This window comes from Sus scrofa, chromosome 2 (genome assembly GCF_054392235.1).
Source record: "Sus scrofa isolate SSC_HxYL_T2T_F1_AM1 chromosome 2, Sscrofa_HxYL_maternal_Yorkshire_Landrace_v2.0, whole genome shotgun sequence".
NCBI classification, from domain to species: domain Eukaryota; kingdom Metazoa; phylum Chordata; class Mammalia; order Artiodactyla; family Suidae; genus Sus; species Sus scrofa.
This window is the reverse complement of record NC_139384.1, coordinates 153,913,337-153,931,367: the sequence shown is the minus strand read 5'-3', so window position 1 is coordinate 153,931,367 and position 18,031 is coordinate 153,913,337. Positions and strand designations below refer to the sequence as shown.

The window sequence follows — 18,031 nt, the reverse complement described above, 5'->3', positions numbered from 1 at the left end:
CTGGGTTCTGGGTTCTAGAACCGGTGTTCCGTGCTGGGGCAGAGCTCTCTCTCGGGAGAGCAGGGTGCCCCTGGGAGCGGGGGCTGGGGGCTGGCTCTGGGGGCCCCCAGGGCCCCGGGCTCTCCTCCCCAGCAGACCCTCTGTTTCACTCTCCCCCTTACAGCCTTCCTGACCCTGGAGCCTGCCCGGATGGGGCCCCCGAGGCGCAGCCCAGGCCCGGCGGGGCACCGGCTGCTGCTGGCCCCCTTGCTGCTGGCCCTGCTGCTCCTGCTGGCTCCATCCCCCGGCCACGCCACTCGGGTGGTGTACAAGGTGCCGGAGGAGCAGCCGCCCAACACCCTCATCGGGAGCCTCGCGGCCGACTACGGCTTTCCAGACGTGGGCCACCTGTACAAACTAGAGGTAGGCGCCCCGTACCTGCGGGTGGATGGCAAGACGGGCGACATCTTCACCACCGAGACGTCTATCGACCGCGAGGGGCTCCGCGAGTGCCAGAACCAGCTCCCCGGGGAGCCGTGCATCCTGGAGTTTGAGGTGTCCATCACGGACCTCGTGCAGAACGGCAGCCCCCGGCTGCTGGAGGGCCAGATAGAGGTACAGGACATCAACGACAACACGCCCAACTTCGCCTCGCCGGTCATCACGCTGCCCATCCCCGAGAACACAAACATCGGCTCCCTCTTCTCCATCCCAGTGGCTTCGGACCGGGATGCTGGCCCCAACGGCGTGGCATCCTACGAGCTGCAGGCCGGGCCCGAGGCCCAGGAGCTGTTTGGGCTGCAGGTGGCAGAGGACCAGGAGGGGAAGCAGCCACAGCTCATCGTGATGGGCAACCTGGACCGGGAGCGCTGGGACTCCTACGACCTGACCATCAAGGTGCAGGATGGTGGCAACCCGCCGCGTGCCAGCAGCGCCCTGCTGCGCGTCACTGTGCTCGACACCAATGACAACGCCCCCAAGTTCGAGCGGCCCTCCTACGAGGCCGAGCTGTCTGAGAACAGCCCCATAGGCCACTCGGTCGTGCAGGTGAGAGTCCCCTCCATCTAACTGTCAGGGTGACCCACCTTCAGACATGGGAGCCGCCCCACCTCACGAGACTGCCCTTCGCTTAGGGGAGAAACCGCCAGGAGACCGCGGGGCAAGCGCTTCTCCGCAGACCCTGCCCAGCGAGACCCTCCGCGGGGCCACGGGTCCCTCATAGGTGCTTTTACGTCCCTCTCTCAAGCTACTTAGGGGACAGGGACACGTGGCACATGCACAGTAATCCCCCCACCCCTAAGGCAGACAAGCTGGAGAAAGCTCTGCGAAATGAACCCCCTCCCCAGTCATATGACAGCCCCCCGCCCCCAGCCAGGGGAGCTGGAACAAAGGCCCAAAAGTAGAATCGCTCCAGAGACGAGCGCATCTGCCCGACCCAGGAGCCCAATGTGGCTTTCCTGAGGCGGCGGACACAGCCTTCCTCCGCCCACCTCTGAAAGTCAGATGAGATCATTTTAGCCAGGTGGGTCGTCAGAGTTCCAGAAAATGGTACACAGCTGTCTGTACCCTGGCCTCCTCCCCTAGGCATAGGGCGCCCATGGGTGTGGGGCGCTGGGCCCAGAGCGGGGTTGGTGGCCTGTGCTGAAGTTCTCAGCACCCCTTGCCATGGGAACTGCCCCAGGGGCTGGGCGCCTGGTGGGGCCAGGGCCTGGGAGGGAGCAAAGAGAGCGTCCCTGCAGACAGGTGGGTGTATCTCCCGCTGTCATCTCGGCCTTGGCCTCCTGCCAGCCCCAGCTCCTTTCTCCTGGGCCACGGGCTGAAGCTGTCTGCCCCGGGTGTGAGGGAGCCCAGGGGGCTCTGTCTGCCCTGCGCACCATTTCCCACCCTGGGAAACCCTCCGTCCTGTGTCCTCAAACTGAAGCAGGGCCTGGGAGGAGTTTGGGCCTTCGTTTAGAGGCTGGTGGACTAGAGCCTAAAGAGGAGAGCCTGAGAAAGAAAAGCGAGACAGACAGTCGGGGATGGCGAATAATAATAGTCTAGGTGCCAACACTGTTCTGAGTCCCTTATGTGTGTTATATCATTCGATCCCCACCGTATAAGGGCAGCGTCACCCCCATTTTACAGATGGGGAACTGAGTCCGCACAGAGTAGGCAACCTGCCTGATAGCACCTGCCTGATGTTTCACATCCCACGTTGGCCACGTCCATCAGTTTGGCTTCAGAGCCCGTGTGTGTAAGAGCTGGGAAAGGGGATGAAGCAGGAGACTGGGGCAGAGACGGGGCTGCAGGTGGACAGAGCAGAAAAGAGAGGACGGGAGAGAACCAGCAGCGGGAAAGAGGCGGAAAGAGACAAAGTGAGGTGGGAGGGGAGAGACGGAAGCCAAGAGTCAGAGACAAAGAGGTGAGATGATGAAAGAGGCAGAGAAGGAGCAGGGCGACCACTATAGAGACAGGGAGACTGTGGGACCTATCACGCAAGGGTCGATGACAGAGGGGGCGCAGGGCTGGGGGCGAGGAGAGAGCGTCCGAGACCAGGTCGTGGGGAGCCCTGCCCCCCCGTCTTCATTGTCCAAAAAGTCCAGGTGGACAGGAAAGGAGACCAGCCATGGCTCGAGGGCCCAGCAGGTGCCGTGCGCGGCCGTGTGTCAGCACTGCCTGTCTGCCCTGGGTGGACAGACAGAAGGCTGGATGTGCCTCAGGGAGCCGTTGCCACATGTCAAGCAGCGGTGGGCACTTTTACTTGTATCGGCCCATCTGATGCTCCCCACGGCCTGTGAAAGAAGGTCCTTTAGGGTCCTCATTTCACACATCTGCAGGCTGAGGCTTGAGGAGGTTCAATGATTGGCCCAAGGTTGTCACGGCGTTGGGAAGTGGCGGAGCTGGGATTTGACCCGAGGACGCTTTGGCGTTGCTCCCTACAGACTCTACCGAGTTGCACCTAACCCGTCCTCCCCCCAATCCCCGCCCGCACTGTCGTCATACGCTGTCTGGCGGTGACCTCATGGCGACCTCCTGTTCCTCCCTGACCGGTGCTGCCTCGCGGCCATCCCCACCTGGCTCCCACTGCCCATCCCCGCCCGTGTTTGTACAGACTTGGGCCGGGTGCGCGTTGGCCTCGGCCTGGGAGGGCGTGCCCGCTGCACAGGGACAGATAGTTCATTGTTTGATGCCGGGAGCCCAGCCTGCTGCCAGCAGGCTCTGTGGCCTGCACCAACCCCTCCCTCCCGGCCGCAGGCTCGGCCGGATTCCTCAGGCTGGTGCCGCGCCAGCGCCAGCCCCGGGAGGGGAAGGGAGAAGGAACAGGTTTCCCCGGTTTGATGGTCGTGGCCTGGCCTGGCGGCCTCTCCCTGACCCACATCCCTACCTGGCTGCTTCTAAAACAGAAATTCGCCTCGCCGGTGCTCCAGGTGGGCATGTGGGTCTCCACGCGTGTGCAAACACACACGTGCACACACACGCACCTTCTTACAGAATTGCACGCACATGCGTGCACGTCTTGCACGCCTGTCACGCAGACACACCGCCTCTGCTCGTCGGAACAGCGGAACAGTTAAGCTGAGTGGAATTGCGGCCCTGGCTGCTAGTTGGCGCCTCGCCCCCCGACTCGGGTGGACTAGTACAGGAATGGGAGGGAGAGTTTAACTGCCCTGACCCGTCTCTGGCAGCTGCTGCTTGCAGCGCCGCTGAGGGTCTGTGGGCTGCGTCTGTGTTCTTCCGGGCACGAGCTCGGGACGCTCGGCCACAGGGTCCGAACCGGGGACCAGGCAGCGTCCGCGTGGCTGCTTTTGGAAAGGGCGCCGCGTTAGATGGGTCGCGTCTGCCGTGCGTGTTGCAAAGGCCTCACCTCTGTCCCTTACCTGGCCGTCCCCGAACTCACCCGGGCCTGTCTTCCTGGTTTCCCCTGCTCTGTAGGTGAAGGCCAATGACTCAGACCAAGGGGCCAACGCGGAGATTGACTACACGTTCCACCAGGCGCCCGAAGTGGTGAGGCGCCTGCTGCGACTGGACAGGAACACGGGCCTCATCACGGTCCAGGGCCCGGTGGACCGCGAGGACCTGAGCACCCTGCGCTTCTCGGTGCTCGCCAAGGACCGCGGCACCAACCCCAAGAGCGCCCGGGCGCAGGTGGTGGTGACCGTGAAAGACATGAACGACAACGCCCCCAGCATCGAGATCCGCGGCATCGGGCTGGTGACCCACCAGGACGGGATGGCCAACATCTCCGAGGACGTGGCGGAGGAGACAGCCGTGGCCCTGGTGCAGGTGTCGGACCGAGACGAGGGAGAGAATGCCGCTGTCACCTGCGTGGTGGCGGGCGACGTGCCCTTCCAGCTCCGCCAGGCCAGCGAGACGGGGAGCGACAGCAAGAAGAAGTACTTCCTGCAGACGACCACCCCGCTCGACTACGAGAAGGTCCAGGACTACACCATCGAGATTGTGGCCGTGGACTCGGGCAACCCCCCCCTCTCGAGCACCAACTCCCTCAAGGTGCAGGTGGTGGACGTCAACGACAACGCCCCCGTCTTCACCCAGAGCGTCACCGAGGTCGCCTTCCCGGAAAACAACAAGCCGGGGGAAGTGGTGGCCGAGGTCACCGCCAGCGACGCGGACTCGGGCTCCAACGCCGAGCTGGTTTACTCTCTGGAGCCCGAGCCGGCCGCCAAGGGCCTCTTCACCATCTCCCCCGAGACCGGCGAGATCCGGGTGAGGACGTCGCTCGATCGCGAGCAGCGCGACAGCTACGAGCTGAAGGTGGTGGCGGCCGACCGCGGCAGCCCCAGCCTCCAGGGCACAGCCACCGTGCTCGTCAACGTGCTGGACTGCAACGACAATGACCCCAAGTTTATGCTGAGTGGCTACAACTTCTCGGTGATGGAGAACATGCCGGCGCTGAGTCCGGTGGGCATGGTGACCGTCATTGACGGGGACAAGGGGGAGAACGCCCGGGTGCAGCTCACGGTTGAGCAGGACAACGGCGACTTCGTCATCCAGAATGGCACGGGCACCATCCTGTCCAGTCTGAGCTTTGACCGGGAGCAGCAGAGCACCTACACCTTCCAGCTGAAGGCGGTGGACGGCGGCGTCCCCCCGCGCTCCGCCTATGTCGGCGTCACCATCAACGTGCTGGATGAGAACGACAACGCGCCCTTCATCACCGCCCCTTCCAACACCTCCCACCGGCTGCTGACCCCCCAGACCCGGCTGGGGGAGACGGTCAGCCAGGTGACGGCGGAGGACATCGACTCCGGTGTCAACGCTGAGCTGACCTACAGCATCGCCGGCGGCAACCCGTACGGCCTCTTCCAGATCGGGTCACATTCCGGGGCCATCACCCTGGAGAAGGAGATCGAGCGGCGCCACCACGGGCTGCACCGCTTAGTGGTGAAGGTCAGTGACCGGGGCAAGCCGCCGCGCTACGGCACAGCCCTGGTCCACCTCTACGTCAACGAGACCCTGGCCAACCGCACGCTGCTGGAGACCCTGCTGGGCCACAGCCTGGACACCCCGCTGGACATCGACATTGCCGGGGACCCAGAATACGAGCGCTCCAAGCAGCGCGGCAACATCCTCTTCGGCGTGGTGGCCGGCGTGGTGGCCGTGGCCCTGCTCATCGCCTTGGCCGTGCTCGTGCGCTACTGCCGGCAGCGGGAGGCCAAGAGTGGCTACCAGGCCGGCAAGAAGGAGACCAAGGACCTGTACGCGCCCAAGCCCAGCAGCAAGGTTTCCAAGGGCAGCAAAAGCAAGGGCAAGAAGAGCAAGTCTCCCAAGCCCGCGAAGCCCGTGGAGGACGAGGACGAGGCCGGCCTGCAGAAGTCCCTCAAGTTCAACCTGATGAGCGACGCGCCCGGGGACAGCCCCCGCATCCACCTGCCCCTCAACTACCCGCCAGGCAGCCCGGACCTGGGCCGCCACTACCGCTCCAACTCCCCGCTGCCCTCCATCCAGCTCCAGCCCCAGTCGCCCTCCGCCTCCAAGAAGCACCAGGTGGTGCAGGACCTGCCGCCGGCGAACACGTTCGTGGGCACCGGGGACACCACGTCCACGGGCTCTGAGCAGTACTCCGACTACAGCTACCGCACCAACCCCCCCAAATACCCCAGCAAGCAGGTAGGCCAGCCCCTGCGGCTCAGCGCCCCCCGGCCCCCACCCCACCCCTACCACGGGGCCATCTGGACGGAGGTGTGGGAGTGACGGGGCTGGGGTCTCGGGCCTGCCGCGCCCGCCGGCCCAGGTCAGTGGTGGGAGGCGCTGGGACCGGCAATGACCCTGCTGCCCCGGCCGGGCAGGGGTGTGCTGTGTGTCCCCTCCCTGCCCTCCCCTCTGGGAGAGGCCTGTGACTTGGCACATCCTGGGACCTGGTCCCAGCAGCTGGGTCCTGGCGGTGGGGGCTGATGGGCAGGTGAGCAGAGCGTTTGGAGGAAGTGGGGGCGGGGAAGAGGGCAGTGGAGACGAAGGCAAAGCAGGGTCTCTGTCTGAGACCAGCCACGGGTGCTTCTCTAGAGGGAAACGCGGGGACCTGGGATCCTGGTGGCAGCCGGGTGGGGACGCTGTCAGGGAAGGGGGCCTCCCCCCCTTGTGCCTTCTCTGTGTACTGTGTCTGCCTTTCCCCACCCCAGAGCCCTGGGAGTGGGCCCCGGTGCCCCCTCCCCAGTCCCCAACACTTACAGCTGATAATAAAGTTCTCTATTTTTGGAGTTTTGGTTTCTTATTTTCCTGGAACTGAGAGAAGGAGTGAGAGAGACTGGAAAGAGCCCTTTGTCCTGAGGTCCCGTCTCGGGGTCACCATCCCTGCTCTTTGTCCCTCCCAGGGCTGTCCCCCTCCCCCCGCCCTCTCTAATGGACCCCTGCCCCCGTGACCATAGCTGTGACCATGGCCGTACCTGGCGTGCGCCCTCCTGAGCTGTCCAGCAGTGTGTGCCCTCAGCTCGCGTCTGTGACCCCTTCACCGGCAGAGAGCCTGGTGAGCACTCGTGCCCTTTCTCTGCCGAGACCTGACCTCTGCCCACGTCGAGCCTCTCCCATCAGAGCCCAGACCAGAGCACTGGTGGGGGGGCATGCGGCCTCAGGTGGAGGCAGAGACCCTCTTAATTACCCCAGGCACCCACCTCCCCTGGGGCCAGAGCCTCCCAAGCCCCTTTCCCAGCCCCTCCACCCCACACCACTCAACACCCAGCCGCTAGCCTGCCCTGCCCCCCATTTCCCCCACGTCACCCCCTGGGCTGTCGGGAGGGAGGGCCCGGGGAGAAGGGAGGGACTCCCCCGTGCTAGGGACTGACCCGCTCCCTGCCCCCTGGGGCTGAGGCGTCCCATCCCCGCCTTCCTTCAGCTCCTTGCTCTGGCCGCCCTGAGCTGCTGGCTCTCCCTCCCTCCCTCTCTCTCTCTCTCCATCTCTCACTTCTTGCTCTCCTGGGTCTGCCCTGTCTCTGGCTGTGCCTGAGGAGAAGGCTAAAGTCTGGGCGAGGGGCTCAGGTCCTAGGGGAGCCTGAGGCCAGAGGCAACCCGTCTCCATGGTGACTGAAGAGGCTAGAGACGCTCCCAGGAGGTCCCAGGCGCCAGCTCGCTGCTCTGATTGTGTCCACAAACTCCCCGGCGCCCTGCGGGACCCTCCAAGTTAACACTCCTGGGGGCTTTGGAGGGGTGGGGCGTGGGCAGGTGAAACTTGGCGTCATCTGGTTTCTTGGGGACAAATAGGCAGCTCTAGGGTGACCTCCGGCAGTCCCTGACCAACCCGTCTTTCTCTTTTGTTCCTTTCCTGCTGCCACCGCTTCCGTCTTCCCTTAGCTCCTTCACCACTCTTTCTATCCCAAGGTCTGAGGGACTGTCCCTCAGCTCCAGTCCATGGAGTCCTGTCCAGGGAATCACTCTGAACGTTTGAACCAAACCACAACACGGTACACAGGCTGAATCGCTGCTGTGAGCTCTGCACAGTGCTAGACCCCGAGGGCAACGTGGTGGTGTTTCTGCAAGACATGCAAGGGACAAGATGAGGCAGTTGAGAATCTTGGGGTCGAGTAGGACGTGCCATATAGGAAAGCTTTTCCCAACTTGTTCTACCACATCTTCTGCCCCTACTCACTTCCAATTTTTTTTTTTTTCGCATCTTACCAGGTGCAGCTTACCATGCTAAGCACTTTGTGTGAATTAGCTCATTCAATGCCCATAACTCTCTGTGACGCAGGCCACTGTAATGCTTAATTTACAGACGTGAAAACTGGGTTGCAAGGGAGTAAGTTCCAGCGCAAATCAGCAGGAATCCGGTGGACAGGGTCTCCTGTTGTCCACTAGGCTCTAAAAGGGGTTCCACGACTTAGGTGTTTTTGGTGTTGTTTTTATGATTTTTATTTTTTCCGTTATAGGGTTCTGTCAATTTTCTCCTGTACAGCAAGATGGCCCAGTCACACATGCACGTGTGCATTCTTTTTCTCGCATCATCCTGCTCCATCATAAGTGACTGACTAGTTGAGTTCCCAGGGCTCTACAGCGGGGTCTCGTTGCTTAGCCATTCGTGACTTAGTCTTGGTAGGAGGTGCCCCATCACCCTAGCCTACTAAAGGCTCTGCAAAGCCTGCCACCAAGGGGGACCTGTTAAACCTTGGATCACTCTGGGTTTTCCGAATTTATTGGACATGGTTTCCCCTCCCGTTGTCTGAGGTGCGTGGGGTAGGGGGAGCTCCTGGGGGTGCAGTGAGCCAGCTCTTCAGGAAATGAGGAGCAGGCGTTGATGGGAGGAGGCTGAGCCATCCTAAGGCAGGAGGGAGTGGGACCACGTCGGAGGCAGGGAGGGGGCAGGAAGGGGAGTGTTCTGGCCAGAGTGGAGGGTGTAGGGGGAGCTGCGACAGGGACTAAAAGACTGGAGGGTGAGGACATAGGTGCCTTGCTACAAGTTCCTTACGAGGAAATGGGAGCCCCCGAAAGCCCATGAGTTTCGGATGAACTGAGTTTTAGAAAGTTCACTGGAGTGGATGGTGGACTTCGAGGTGAAGGGACAGCCCTGAACCTCTGCCTCCTGGGCTACGATGGTGGCAGGGGGGCCGATGGATGGATGGAGGGATGGAGGGATCGGGCTGAGCTGGAGAAAAGACCCGCAGGACTCAAGGGATGACTGGGTGCAGGGTTGGGCGTGGGGAGTGAGAGGAGAGCTACCAGGACTCGCAGATAGATGGTCCTTCCGCGTCTGGGTGATGGGAACATGAGATCACTGCCCAGGCGGAGGCTGACTGGAGACAAAGAATGTGCGTTCAGACATGCTGAGTCCAGGGTTCCCTTCAGGACAACCGACTGGGAACACCCAGCAAGTGTCCAGAACCTCTGGCTGGGGGTTTGAGGGAGATTTTGGAGCTAGGCTTTTAAAGATTGGATAGTCATAGAATTCTAGGGAACATTTAGTGTTGGGTGTGGCCCAACCCTCCATCTGACGAAAAAGAATCAGGAAAAGCACCGAGGGACAAGCTGGGCAGGCAGGGCCGGAGACTCGGGTTACCAGGAACAGGTTCTGCCGGAGGGAGGGCTGCCGGCTATTGTCTTAGAAGAAAACCGGAGGAGTTTTCTCGTGGCACGGCGGGTTAAGGATCCGGCATTGTCACTTCAGTGGCTCGGGTCACTGCTGTGGCACAGGTTCGATCCCTGGCCTGGGATCTTCCACAGGCCACGGGTACGGCCGAAAGGAAAGAAAAACTGGAAAGCAAGTCACTCCACGGCCAGACAGCCCTACGCCTCCCAGACCCTCCTGGAGCCGGTTTGCTGGCTCGCTGGCCCGTGGACGTGCTCTCTGCCACCCTCCCAGCCTTCAAATGTCAGATCGGCTTTGGGGCTCTGTCATCACCGAGACACGGGTGTTTGGGGTCACAACAGGGATCCCAAGAAGGGTTGCCTGTTCCCACAGGTGGGGTGGGAGCCCAGGCAGGGAGGCTGCTCTGGAGCTCCCTGTCCTGACAGCCTCTCCCACCCCAGCTGCCTTGTCATGGTCACCCTCCTCTGGCCACTCGATAACCGACCCACAGTTTTAGATGAAAGACAAAGCACCACGAAGTCTCAGAGGATTAGAGGGAGCCTGGGCCTGGCCACCCCCACCCCTGCCCTCCAGGGACCCTGGGTCTGCACCCGCCGCAGCGCCGCATTTCTGGTTGGCAGGAGAACCAGGGGCGGTCCCAGGTGGGTGTTCAGGCGATTGCTGGTTGTGCCAAGTGCCAAGCCGAGCTTGCCAGGCTCTTGGGATGATGGTTAACCCAGGGCAGGCAGAAAGGGCTGCTTGCTGGGAGCAGGCTGTCCCTGTCCTGCTCCCCTGCCTCAGCCCCCACCCCCTCTAAACTGCCACGTCCCTGCTCCTGCGAGCCGGCAACCCCCGCCCACGAGCGCCTTCCTGTTCCCTAGAAGGAGGCTCCATCTGAAAGCAGCCTTCCGGAATCCTGATGGATGCCAGCGCCTCCCCCATGCCCAGGTCCCCCTGGGCCCTGCCCTCTCCAGCTAATACGATTTCCGGGTCTGGAGGGCTGGGGGGTCTCTGGTTCTGCTTCCCCTTCCGCCAAGGTGCCCGGGGTTGTTCTCAGGCTCCCTTTCTTTCTCCGCTCCCAGGCTTCCCCTTTCCCAGGCCTCTCTGGAGGGGCACCTGGTGGGGACAGAGGGGCCGAGGGGGCGGGGACCGGCCTGGTGTCCTGAGGCTCCTACAGCGGTAGAGCCCAGGGCTGAGGCACAGGATCAGGAAGAGGTCAGCGTGTCACTGGGACGGAGGCAGTGGGAGGTCACAGAGCAATGAGTCTGCCGAGGAGCTGGAGTCTGGAAATTAGGGAAGTATCCTGGTATTGGTGAGCTGTTTCGGCATCAGGAGTCTGTTCTGCTTTTAGGGAGCTGTTCTAGAAACTGGAGGCTTGTTGGTGTGCTGGAATTAGGGGAGTTGGGGTGGCTGTCGGGAATTAAAGAAAGGCTGTGCCAGTGCTGGGAAGCTGCGCTCTAACAAACAGTTGCACTGGATTAAGCCACCGCAACACGGGCCTGCGCTGAGCTGCGCCATGGGGTGTGTGGCCCTGGCTGTACTGGGAGCTGTCTTGGTATTAGGGGGCGGTTCTCTCTTAAGGTCGGCGCTTTCTGGGGGGCTCTGCTGAGCTGGGGGGCTGGGCCTCTTCCTGGTTGCTGCTCAGGCCTGGAGGGCTGGAAGCTCTGGGGGTGGCCTGGCTGGGACTGCAGCCTGCGTGGTGGTGGGCACTGGAGGGCAGGCTGGCTGGCCAGCAGTGACACTCCCTCTCTCTGCAGTTACCTCACCGTCGCGTCACCTTCTCCGCCACCAGCCAGGCCCAGGAGCTCCAGGACCCGTCCCAGCACAGTTACTACGATAGCGGCCTGGAGGAGTCTGAGACGCCGTCCAGCAAGTCGTCCTCGGGGCCCCGACTCGGTCCCCTGGCTCTGCCCGAGGATCACTACGAGCGCACCACCCCCGACGGCAGCATAGGAGAGATGGAGCACCCCGAGAACGGTGAGGGCACCCCGGGAACGAGGAGGGCACCCCGGGAACGAGGAGGAGCCTGCGCATGGTGACGAGACCTCAGAAACGGCCTCGGCCTATCCAGCTCTTGTGCGTTCGGCGGGCGTCGCCGTGCTGAGGGCTTCCGAGCATGTGCTCACTTAACCTTCACGACCAGGCTCTGCTCTGAGAACTTGGCTGCGCCCCCTTTACGGTGGAGGCGACTGGGGCTCAGGGAGGTTGAATCGCTCACCCAGAGTCATACACAGGAGGGACAGAGCTGGGAGGGATTCGAACCCAGGCCTCTCTGATCGCCACGGCTTTGCATTCAGCCCAACTTCAGGCTGCTCCCTGGGAACAGGGACCTTGAGAGTGGGGGCCAGAGGGCTCCGGTAGTGGTGAGGGGACCTGGAGGTAACGGGGGTCAGAGGGCCGTGAGGAAAGGGAGGAGGAAGGAGGTCTGGCTAGGGGGGGGAAGCTTGCAGGGGGCGGGGGGGGCTTGGAGGGTGATGGCAGAAGCGGGTCTCGGCCGGAGCAGAGGTGGGGTGGGAGTGGACGGTGGGGCGTGTTGTCGGAATGTGCGTGTGTGTGCATGTGTGCGTGTGCGTGTGCATGTGTGAAGGCATCCACGGCAACCCGTGCCCGGGAGCTGAATAAGCTCCCCCTTGGGAGAGAGAGAGACTCTCCAGCTTGGAGCTGTCCCAGGTCTCACCCCCTCCCTCAGTCCACACGCCCCCAACTCCCCCAAAGATGGAACGTCCTGAGCCCACCTCGGGTAGAGGGCCCATGCCCAACGGACCGACCGCCCAGGCCCAGGTCTCGGGGCGCCCTCAGCCCCACCCCGCCCCTCCCCGCGCGATCTCACGTCCATCTCGTCCTTTTTATGCCCGCGCAGAGCCAGCTGGCCGGAGCAGGCCCTGAGGCGGACTGCCAGGTATGTGGGAGCTGCTCTGGGGTCTGGGGTCTGTGGGACTCAGCCCAGCACCCAGCCCCGGCCACCCCGTGCCCGTGATCTGCTCCGTGCCACGTTGGGTCCCCCACTGTGCCCTGAGCTGAAGAGCCGGGGCGCTGTGAGGGTTAACGACAGAGCTACCCGTCCTCACCTTGCGCTGGCAGGAGGCCAAGCCAGGATGGATGGTGCCAGGGGAGTCCCCGCCCGAGGTGGTGCCGCTCAGTCATGTCCCTGGGGGGGGGGGGTCACCGCCTGGTACTGTCCCCCAGTGAGGGCGGGACAGGGGCAACTGTGACAGGAAGTGCTCCTGGCCCAGCCGTTCCCATGGAGACCCCTGCTGCCCAGCAACCACACCGGCTACTGCTGATGCCAGGCGGCCAGCTCCTGTTCCCGTGGGCGTTCTGGGCAGCGAGCTGGGGCAAGGCCAGGGGTGGTGGTTGGTTTAGGGGCGAGCGTGAGGGGGGGAGGGGCTGCATGAGCGTGCTTGTGGGTACGCGAGTATGTGCTTTCTGGCTTTGTAGCAGGGCCTCGCTGGGCTGGGGTTGGGGGGCTGGGGTCCTGGGACAGCTGGGGGCCTGGGGAGGCTTGAGGGAGATCAGGAGAGCGGTATGTGCCCGCCTCGTCTGAGGCTAGAGATGCCTGGTATGAATTTGTGTGTTCACACCTGTCTGAAGGTAGATTGTGTGTGTGTGTGTGTGTGTGTGTGTGTGTGTGTGTGTGTGTGTGTGTGTGATTAAGAGAGAGACCGTGGAGTTCCCGTCGTGGCGCAGTGGTTAACGAATCCGACTAAGAACCATGAGGTTGCAGGTTCGATCCCTGCCCTTGTTCAGTGGGTTAACGATCCGGCGTTGCCGTGAGCTGTGGTGTAGGTTGCAGACGCGGCTCGGATCCTGCATTGCTGTGGCTCTGGCGTAGGCTGGCAGCTACAGCTCCGATTAGACCCCTAGCCTGGGAACCTCCATATGCCGTGGGAGCGGCCCAAGAAATGGCAAAAAGACCAAAAAAAAAAGAGAGAGACCGTGTCTTTGACGAGGACGGGGGGTGTACTCGCCGCTGAGGGTAGGCGTGCACGTCTCGGCCTGTCTGGAGGTAGACGGCCGAGCGCACGGACGAGGTGTGTGCTCGTGTACCTGTCTGAGGGCAGATACGGTGGGTGCTTGAGGGGAGAGCTGGAGGGTGGCTGAGGATGGAAGGAACGTGTCTGTTTAAGGATAGACTGTGTGCGTGTGGAGTGTGCGTGTTTACGTGTGTGTGAAAGAGCACAGCGGGGGATGGCGGGAGGGTGTGTGTGCCTGTGCCTGTGCTGGGGCGGGGTGTGGGGGGGAAGGCAGGGCCGTGCCTCCCCCTTCGGAGGCCGCGTGGAGGGGCCGGTGGGTGTCCACGGAGCAGAGCCTGACGAGCGCCCTCCCGCGGTCCCCGCAGACCTGCGCCCTCTGCCCGACGTCGCCATGACGGGCACGTGCACCCGGGAATGCAGCGAGTTTGGCCACTCCGACACCTGCTGGATGCCCGGCCAGTCGTCTCCCAGCCGCCGGACCAAGAGCAGCGCCCTCAAACTCTCCACCTTCGTGCCTTACCAGGACCGGGGAGGGCAGGAGCCTGCGGGCGCCGGCAGCCCCAGCCCCCCGGAAGACCGGAACACCAAAACGGCCCCCGTGCGCCTCCTGCCCTCCTACAGTGCCTTCTCCCACAGTAGCCATGACTCCTGCAAGGACTCGGCCACCTTGGAGGAGATCCCCCTGACCCAGACCTCGGACTTCCCACCCGCAGCCACACCGGCATCCGCCCAGACGGCCAAGCGCGAGATCTACCTGTGAGCCCCCCTCTGGCCGGCCGGCCATCCCTCCCCAGCCGCCGGCCAGCTCCACTCCTGACCCCTCCAGCGTGGACTTCCTGGGCCAGGGCTCCGGGGGCGGCGGGGGGGTGCTGGCCTCACGACCACGCTGGCCCTTCCCCCAGGCAGGGTCCAGGTCCCCTCCCCTCACTTCATCCCCCAGACCCTAGGGAGCCCCCTCTTCCCCTTATGGGGCTCCCCCAAGCTGACGCCCAAGAGGGCTCCGCTACCCTGACCAGGCTCCCTCCTCTCGACTTCCGGGGAGCACCCCCTCACTTTGGGCAGATGGTGGAGTCAGGGGTGGGCAGCACACTTTTAACTCGTTGTCTCCCGCGTGGCCGACCAGGGCGGGGCTCGGACGCCCCCATTCCAGCCCTGCAGCAGGGCTGAACTGGGGAGCCCCCCTGGGAACTCCCAGAGGAAACTCTTGACCGCCAGGGGCTCCCTGAAGGGCTGTTGTTACCAAAGGTGGGGTGGGGATGGGGGTGGGAGTGGGCGGAGGCCTTGTCTTCCTGCACTGCTCCTGGGCCGCCCACCCGCCTGCCACGCGCCCGCAGGCGCCTGGTCCCCTGGGGCCCCCTCCCTGCGGCTCATGCAGTGTCTGTACATAAGGACCTTGGAATGATGTCCCCATTTCTGCCTGATTTGCAACTTTTCTTGTTGATGTTGTGTTGTCTTGGGGGACCCCTCTGGGGGGGGAAACCTGCCCTGTGCCCCCTCCTCCCTGCCGCAGTGCCCCTACCCCAGGCCTCTATCGTTCAATGTTGTAAATACCCCTGGGGCCGCGGCGGGAGGGGGTGCAGGCCAGGGAGACAAAGGGGGGGTGGGGGTGGGGATGGGGGAACATTCGCCTATCAGCAGAGCTGGGCTTTTATTTAATTTTTTTTAAGAAATCAAATCTCTATTTTTTTGGAACTGTTGCGCTGTGCCCTGGGGGGGGGGGATCCCCGCTCCAGATGAGCATCACAGAGGGGCCCTGAGGCTGTGGGGGCAGCTGGACAGGGCTGGGATGACTGTGCCTCCGGCCTGGTTGGGTGAGTTGGGAGCAGGAAGGTCTGCTCAGGCGGTGGCGGGTTGCTGCCCCCCCGCCCCCTCCCTGCCCCCCACCCCCCAGCCCCTGCCATGACTGACCCGTCAGCCTGTAAAACCACCATTGCCTTGATCTCAGGGGGTGGGAAGGGCTGCCTCAGGGCACCCTGGGCTTCGGGCCCCCTTCTTCCAGTTGGGCTTCCCTTTGCCAGGGTCAGGGGTCCCTGGGGGAGGGGGTGGGGAGACTGGGGGAGCAGAGAAGCCCAGTCAGCCATGACGAGGTGGGATTCTTTCCTTCACCTCAGGGGGCCAGGGTGTGAGGGGCACCCTGCTGAGCCCCCATCTCCCACTGTGGCCATCTCAAAGCCTCAGTCCCCTTTCCTTCCAGAAACCCCCACTGCCTTGGCCCATACCTCTCCAGCTCCCCAGGGGCCCAGGCTGGGAGGCTGGAGACCTCAGGGTATGGCCCTTGCTCGACTTCGTCTAAGCTTGGGGGGCGGCCCAAGGGCAGGAGGGGTGGGTACAGGCTGCTGGGTCGTCTGGTGCCTTTGGAGCTGTGCTGCTGGGGTCTCGACACCCGTAACCCCAGAGACACCCCCCTGCCCCCCGGAAGCCAGGGGGCTGAGGAAGCCCCTTAGTCACCGCTCCTTGGCCCTGACTTGGCTTTGGGTAACAGTGCCGGGAAGGAGAGCTTTGTTCGGCTGGTGCCCCAGCGCACACCGCCCTTCTCTGGAGGGCAGGGGCTAGAGCAGGCTGGGGTGGCAGCAACCAGGTCTAGGGATTGGCCAAAGGCTCCTTTCCCTGGGGGAGGCCCAGGAAGTGGGCTGGGGCTTGTTAAAGAGACAGCCCCTTCCCCCTGCACAAACGGGGCAGGTGCAATAGTGGCGGAGTTTGTCACAGGCGGTGCCGGCTGGTGAGTCAGTGGCCTCAAAGGGCTGTCCTGGGTCCTGGAGGTCAGGATGCTGGCAAAAAGATGGCAGAGGCCCAGGTGCTTGGCAGGGAGGTGTCTGCACAGGCGGCCTTCCTGGGGTCAGTGTTCTCCCCCGAAGGCCCTGTTGGCCTGGGCGCCCCGCCTTGGTCTTGGAGCCCCGTGAGCACGGGGTGGCAGGGGTGGCAGGGGAGTCAGGACAGAGGAGCATTTTGCACAATGGAGAAGCCAGAAGGAAGGGGGTGGCCGGGTGGCCAGGAGGGCTGAGAAGCACAGAGGAGGAGCCCTGCCCGCAGGCAAAGGCAGAGCCCTAGCCCCCTGGTTGGGGTCAGGGTGCCGAGTCTGTCACCACCTGGGCACTCGAGAGGTGAAACCAAAGGTGGGCAGGGGATGGGTGACAGTACTGGGGACCATCGCGGTTGGTCCTAGGTTTGTGAAGCCCTTCCCCGATGCCTTGTGTCGCGTACAGTTTTATGTACAAATGGGCGACATTTGGCCAGAGGAGACCCCGCTCAAACCCAGCCTGACCCAGTCAGAGTCTTCCTAGAGGGGACCTAGTCGGTCCCCAACTCCTACTTCGGAGCGTGTCTCTTGGTAGGGGGAGGGTCTACGGGGACTGACTTCTCTCCTAGGGTCCCTGAAGCCTGTCTCACACAGCCGGAGGGGGCTCGGACCTCCCTCGCTCTGGGGGCTCCCTGGGCCCTCTCTCTCCCCTTGGGAATCTCTGGGGGTCGTGTCCTCCCGCTGGGGACCGTGGGAGCGCGGCCCCCTTCTAGCCAGGCTCTCTGCGAGCCTGTTCTCCTCCCCGGCTGCTGGGAGGCCCTGAGGCCTTCGGGTCTTGGGGGCCCGCTCCCTTCCCAGGGCAGGGCCCGCGGCTCGGAAGGAAGCCCCTCTGGGAGGAGCTGTTTCGGGCCCTCCCCGCGCCTCTCCTGCGGCCTCTGGCCGACCTGCAGCATCTGGGCTGAGACTGGGCAGCTCGGAGTGGTCTCTTCTCCTCGGGCCCCGGGGAGCCTCTCTCCTGAGGGCCCGGCCTCTGGAGCCATTTCTTCCCTGGGTGGGGGCGGTCTCCGGCTGTTGGGTTGGCTCGTGTTGGCCAAGAGAAAGTCTCTTAGGGGGCGTCTCCACGTGGGACTTCTCTGGGAGGGGGGACTGTGTCTCGCCCATGGGGTTCCCGGGCCGCGTGTCTGCCCGTGGGGACGGGGAGACTGTGTCTCCTCGGGTTATCGGAGTGGGGAGGGGGGCCGTGTCTCTCTCGTGTGTTGGGGGGGGTGGGCGTCGGGGAGGGGGGTTGGGGGCGCCTCGGGTGCCCACACTGGGGTCGTGTTTCTCTTGGTTCGTGCCACTTCCCATCGCCTCGCTCCTCCTGGGAAGGGCCCCCGCCCCGCCCCCACTGCACCCGGTCCCTGGCGCTGCGAGCACAATCCCGTTGATTTGTAATGATTTCTGTCTCTCTGTCTTTCTCTTTCTCTGCCCACCCCCGCCCCCGCCGCGAGCATGCGCAGGCACCGCCCCTACCCCTCCGGTTCGGTTCGTTTCCGGTTTGTTTGCTGAGCTGTCAATGAAAGGCCCGTGTAATTATTCCCGAGCTTTACAATAAAAGTGTGAAAACCGGACCCCACTTGGCTTCTTCGCGACCCTGGGGTCTGCGTCCTGGGGAGCGTGGGGTCTAAGCCTGGGGTAGAGACCTTGGAGAGGGCCTGGGGGAGCGGACAGCAGAAGAGGGGTCGAGACCCACGCTAGGATTCATCGATCGGTGCCACGAAAGGATAGGGGACGAGACGTCATAGGCTGAGGACCGACCTCTACTTCGTACCCCTCAGAGCGTCCCGCAGCCCATCCGCTGGGGCCGATCCG

At 63.5% G+C, this 18,031-nt stretch overlaps 1 protein-coding gene across 2 annotated transcripts in view; it reads left to right on the top strand.

Moving 5' to 3' along the window:
* PCDH1 (protocadherin 1) overlaps window positions 1-17,790 on the top strand; it is a 29,058-nt gene extending 11,268 nt beyond the window's left edge. Inside the window, exons 2-5 of one of the 2 annotated variants that reach the window (XM_021084939.2) lie at window positions 164-1,026; window positions 3,892-6,087; window positions 11,227-11,446; window positions 13,809-17,790. In XM_021084939.2, coding sequence (XP_020940598.1) covers window positions 164-1,026; window positions 3,892-6,087; window positions 11,227-11,446; window positions 13,809-14,203 — 3,674 coding nt within the window. In that variant the 3' untranslated portion in view covers window positions 14,204-17,790. Of the gene's footprint in view, window positions 1-163; window positions 1,027-3,891; window positions 6,675-11,226; window positions 11,447-13,808 lie in introns of those variants that run through there. The other variant, XM_085014837.1, reaches the window with a different exon arrangement.
* Window positions 17,791-18,031: the final 241 nt, after the last annotated feature.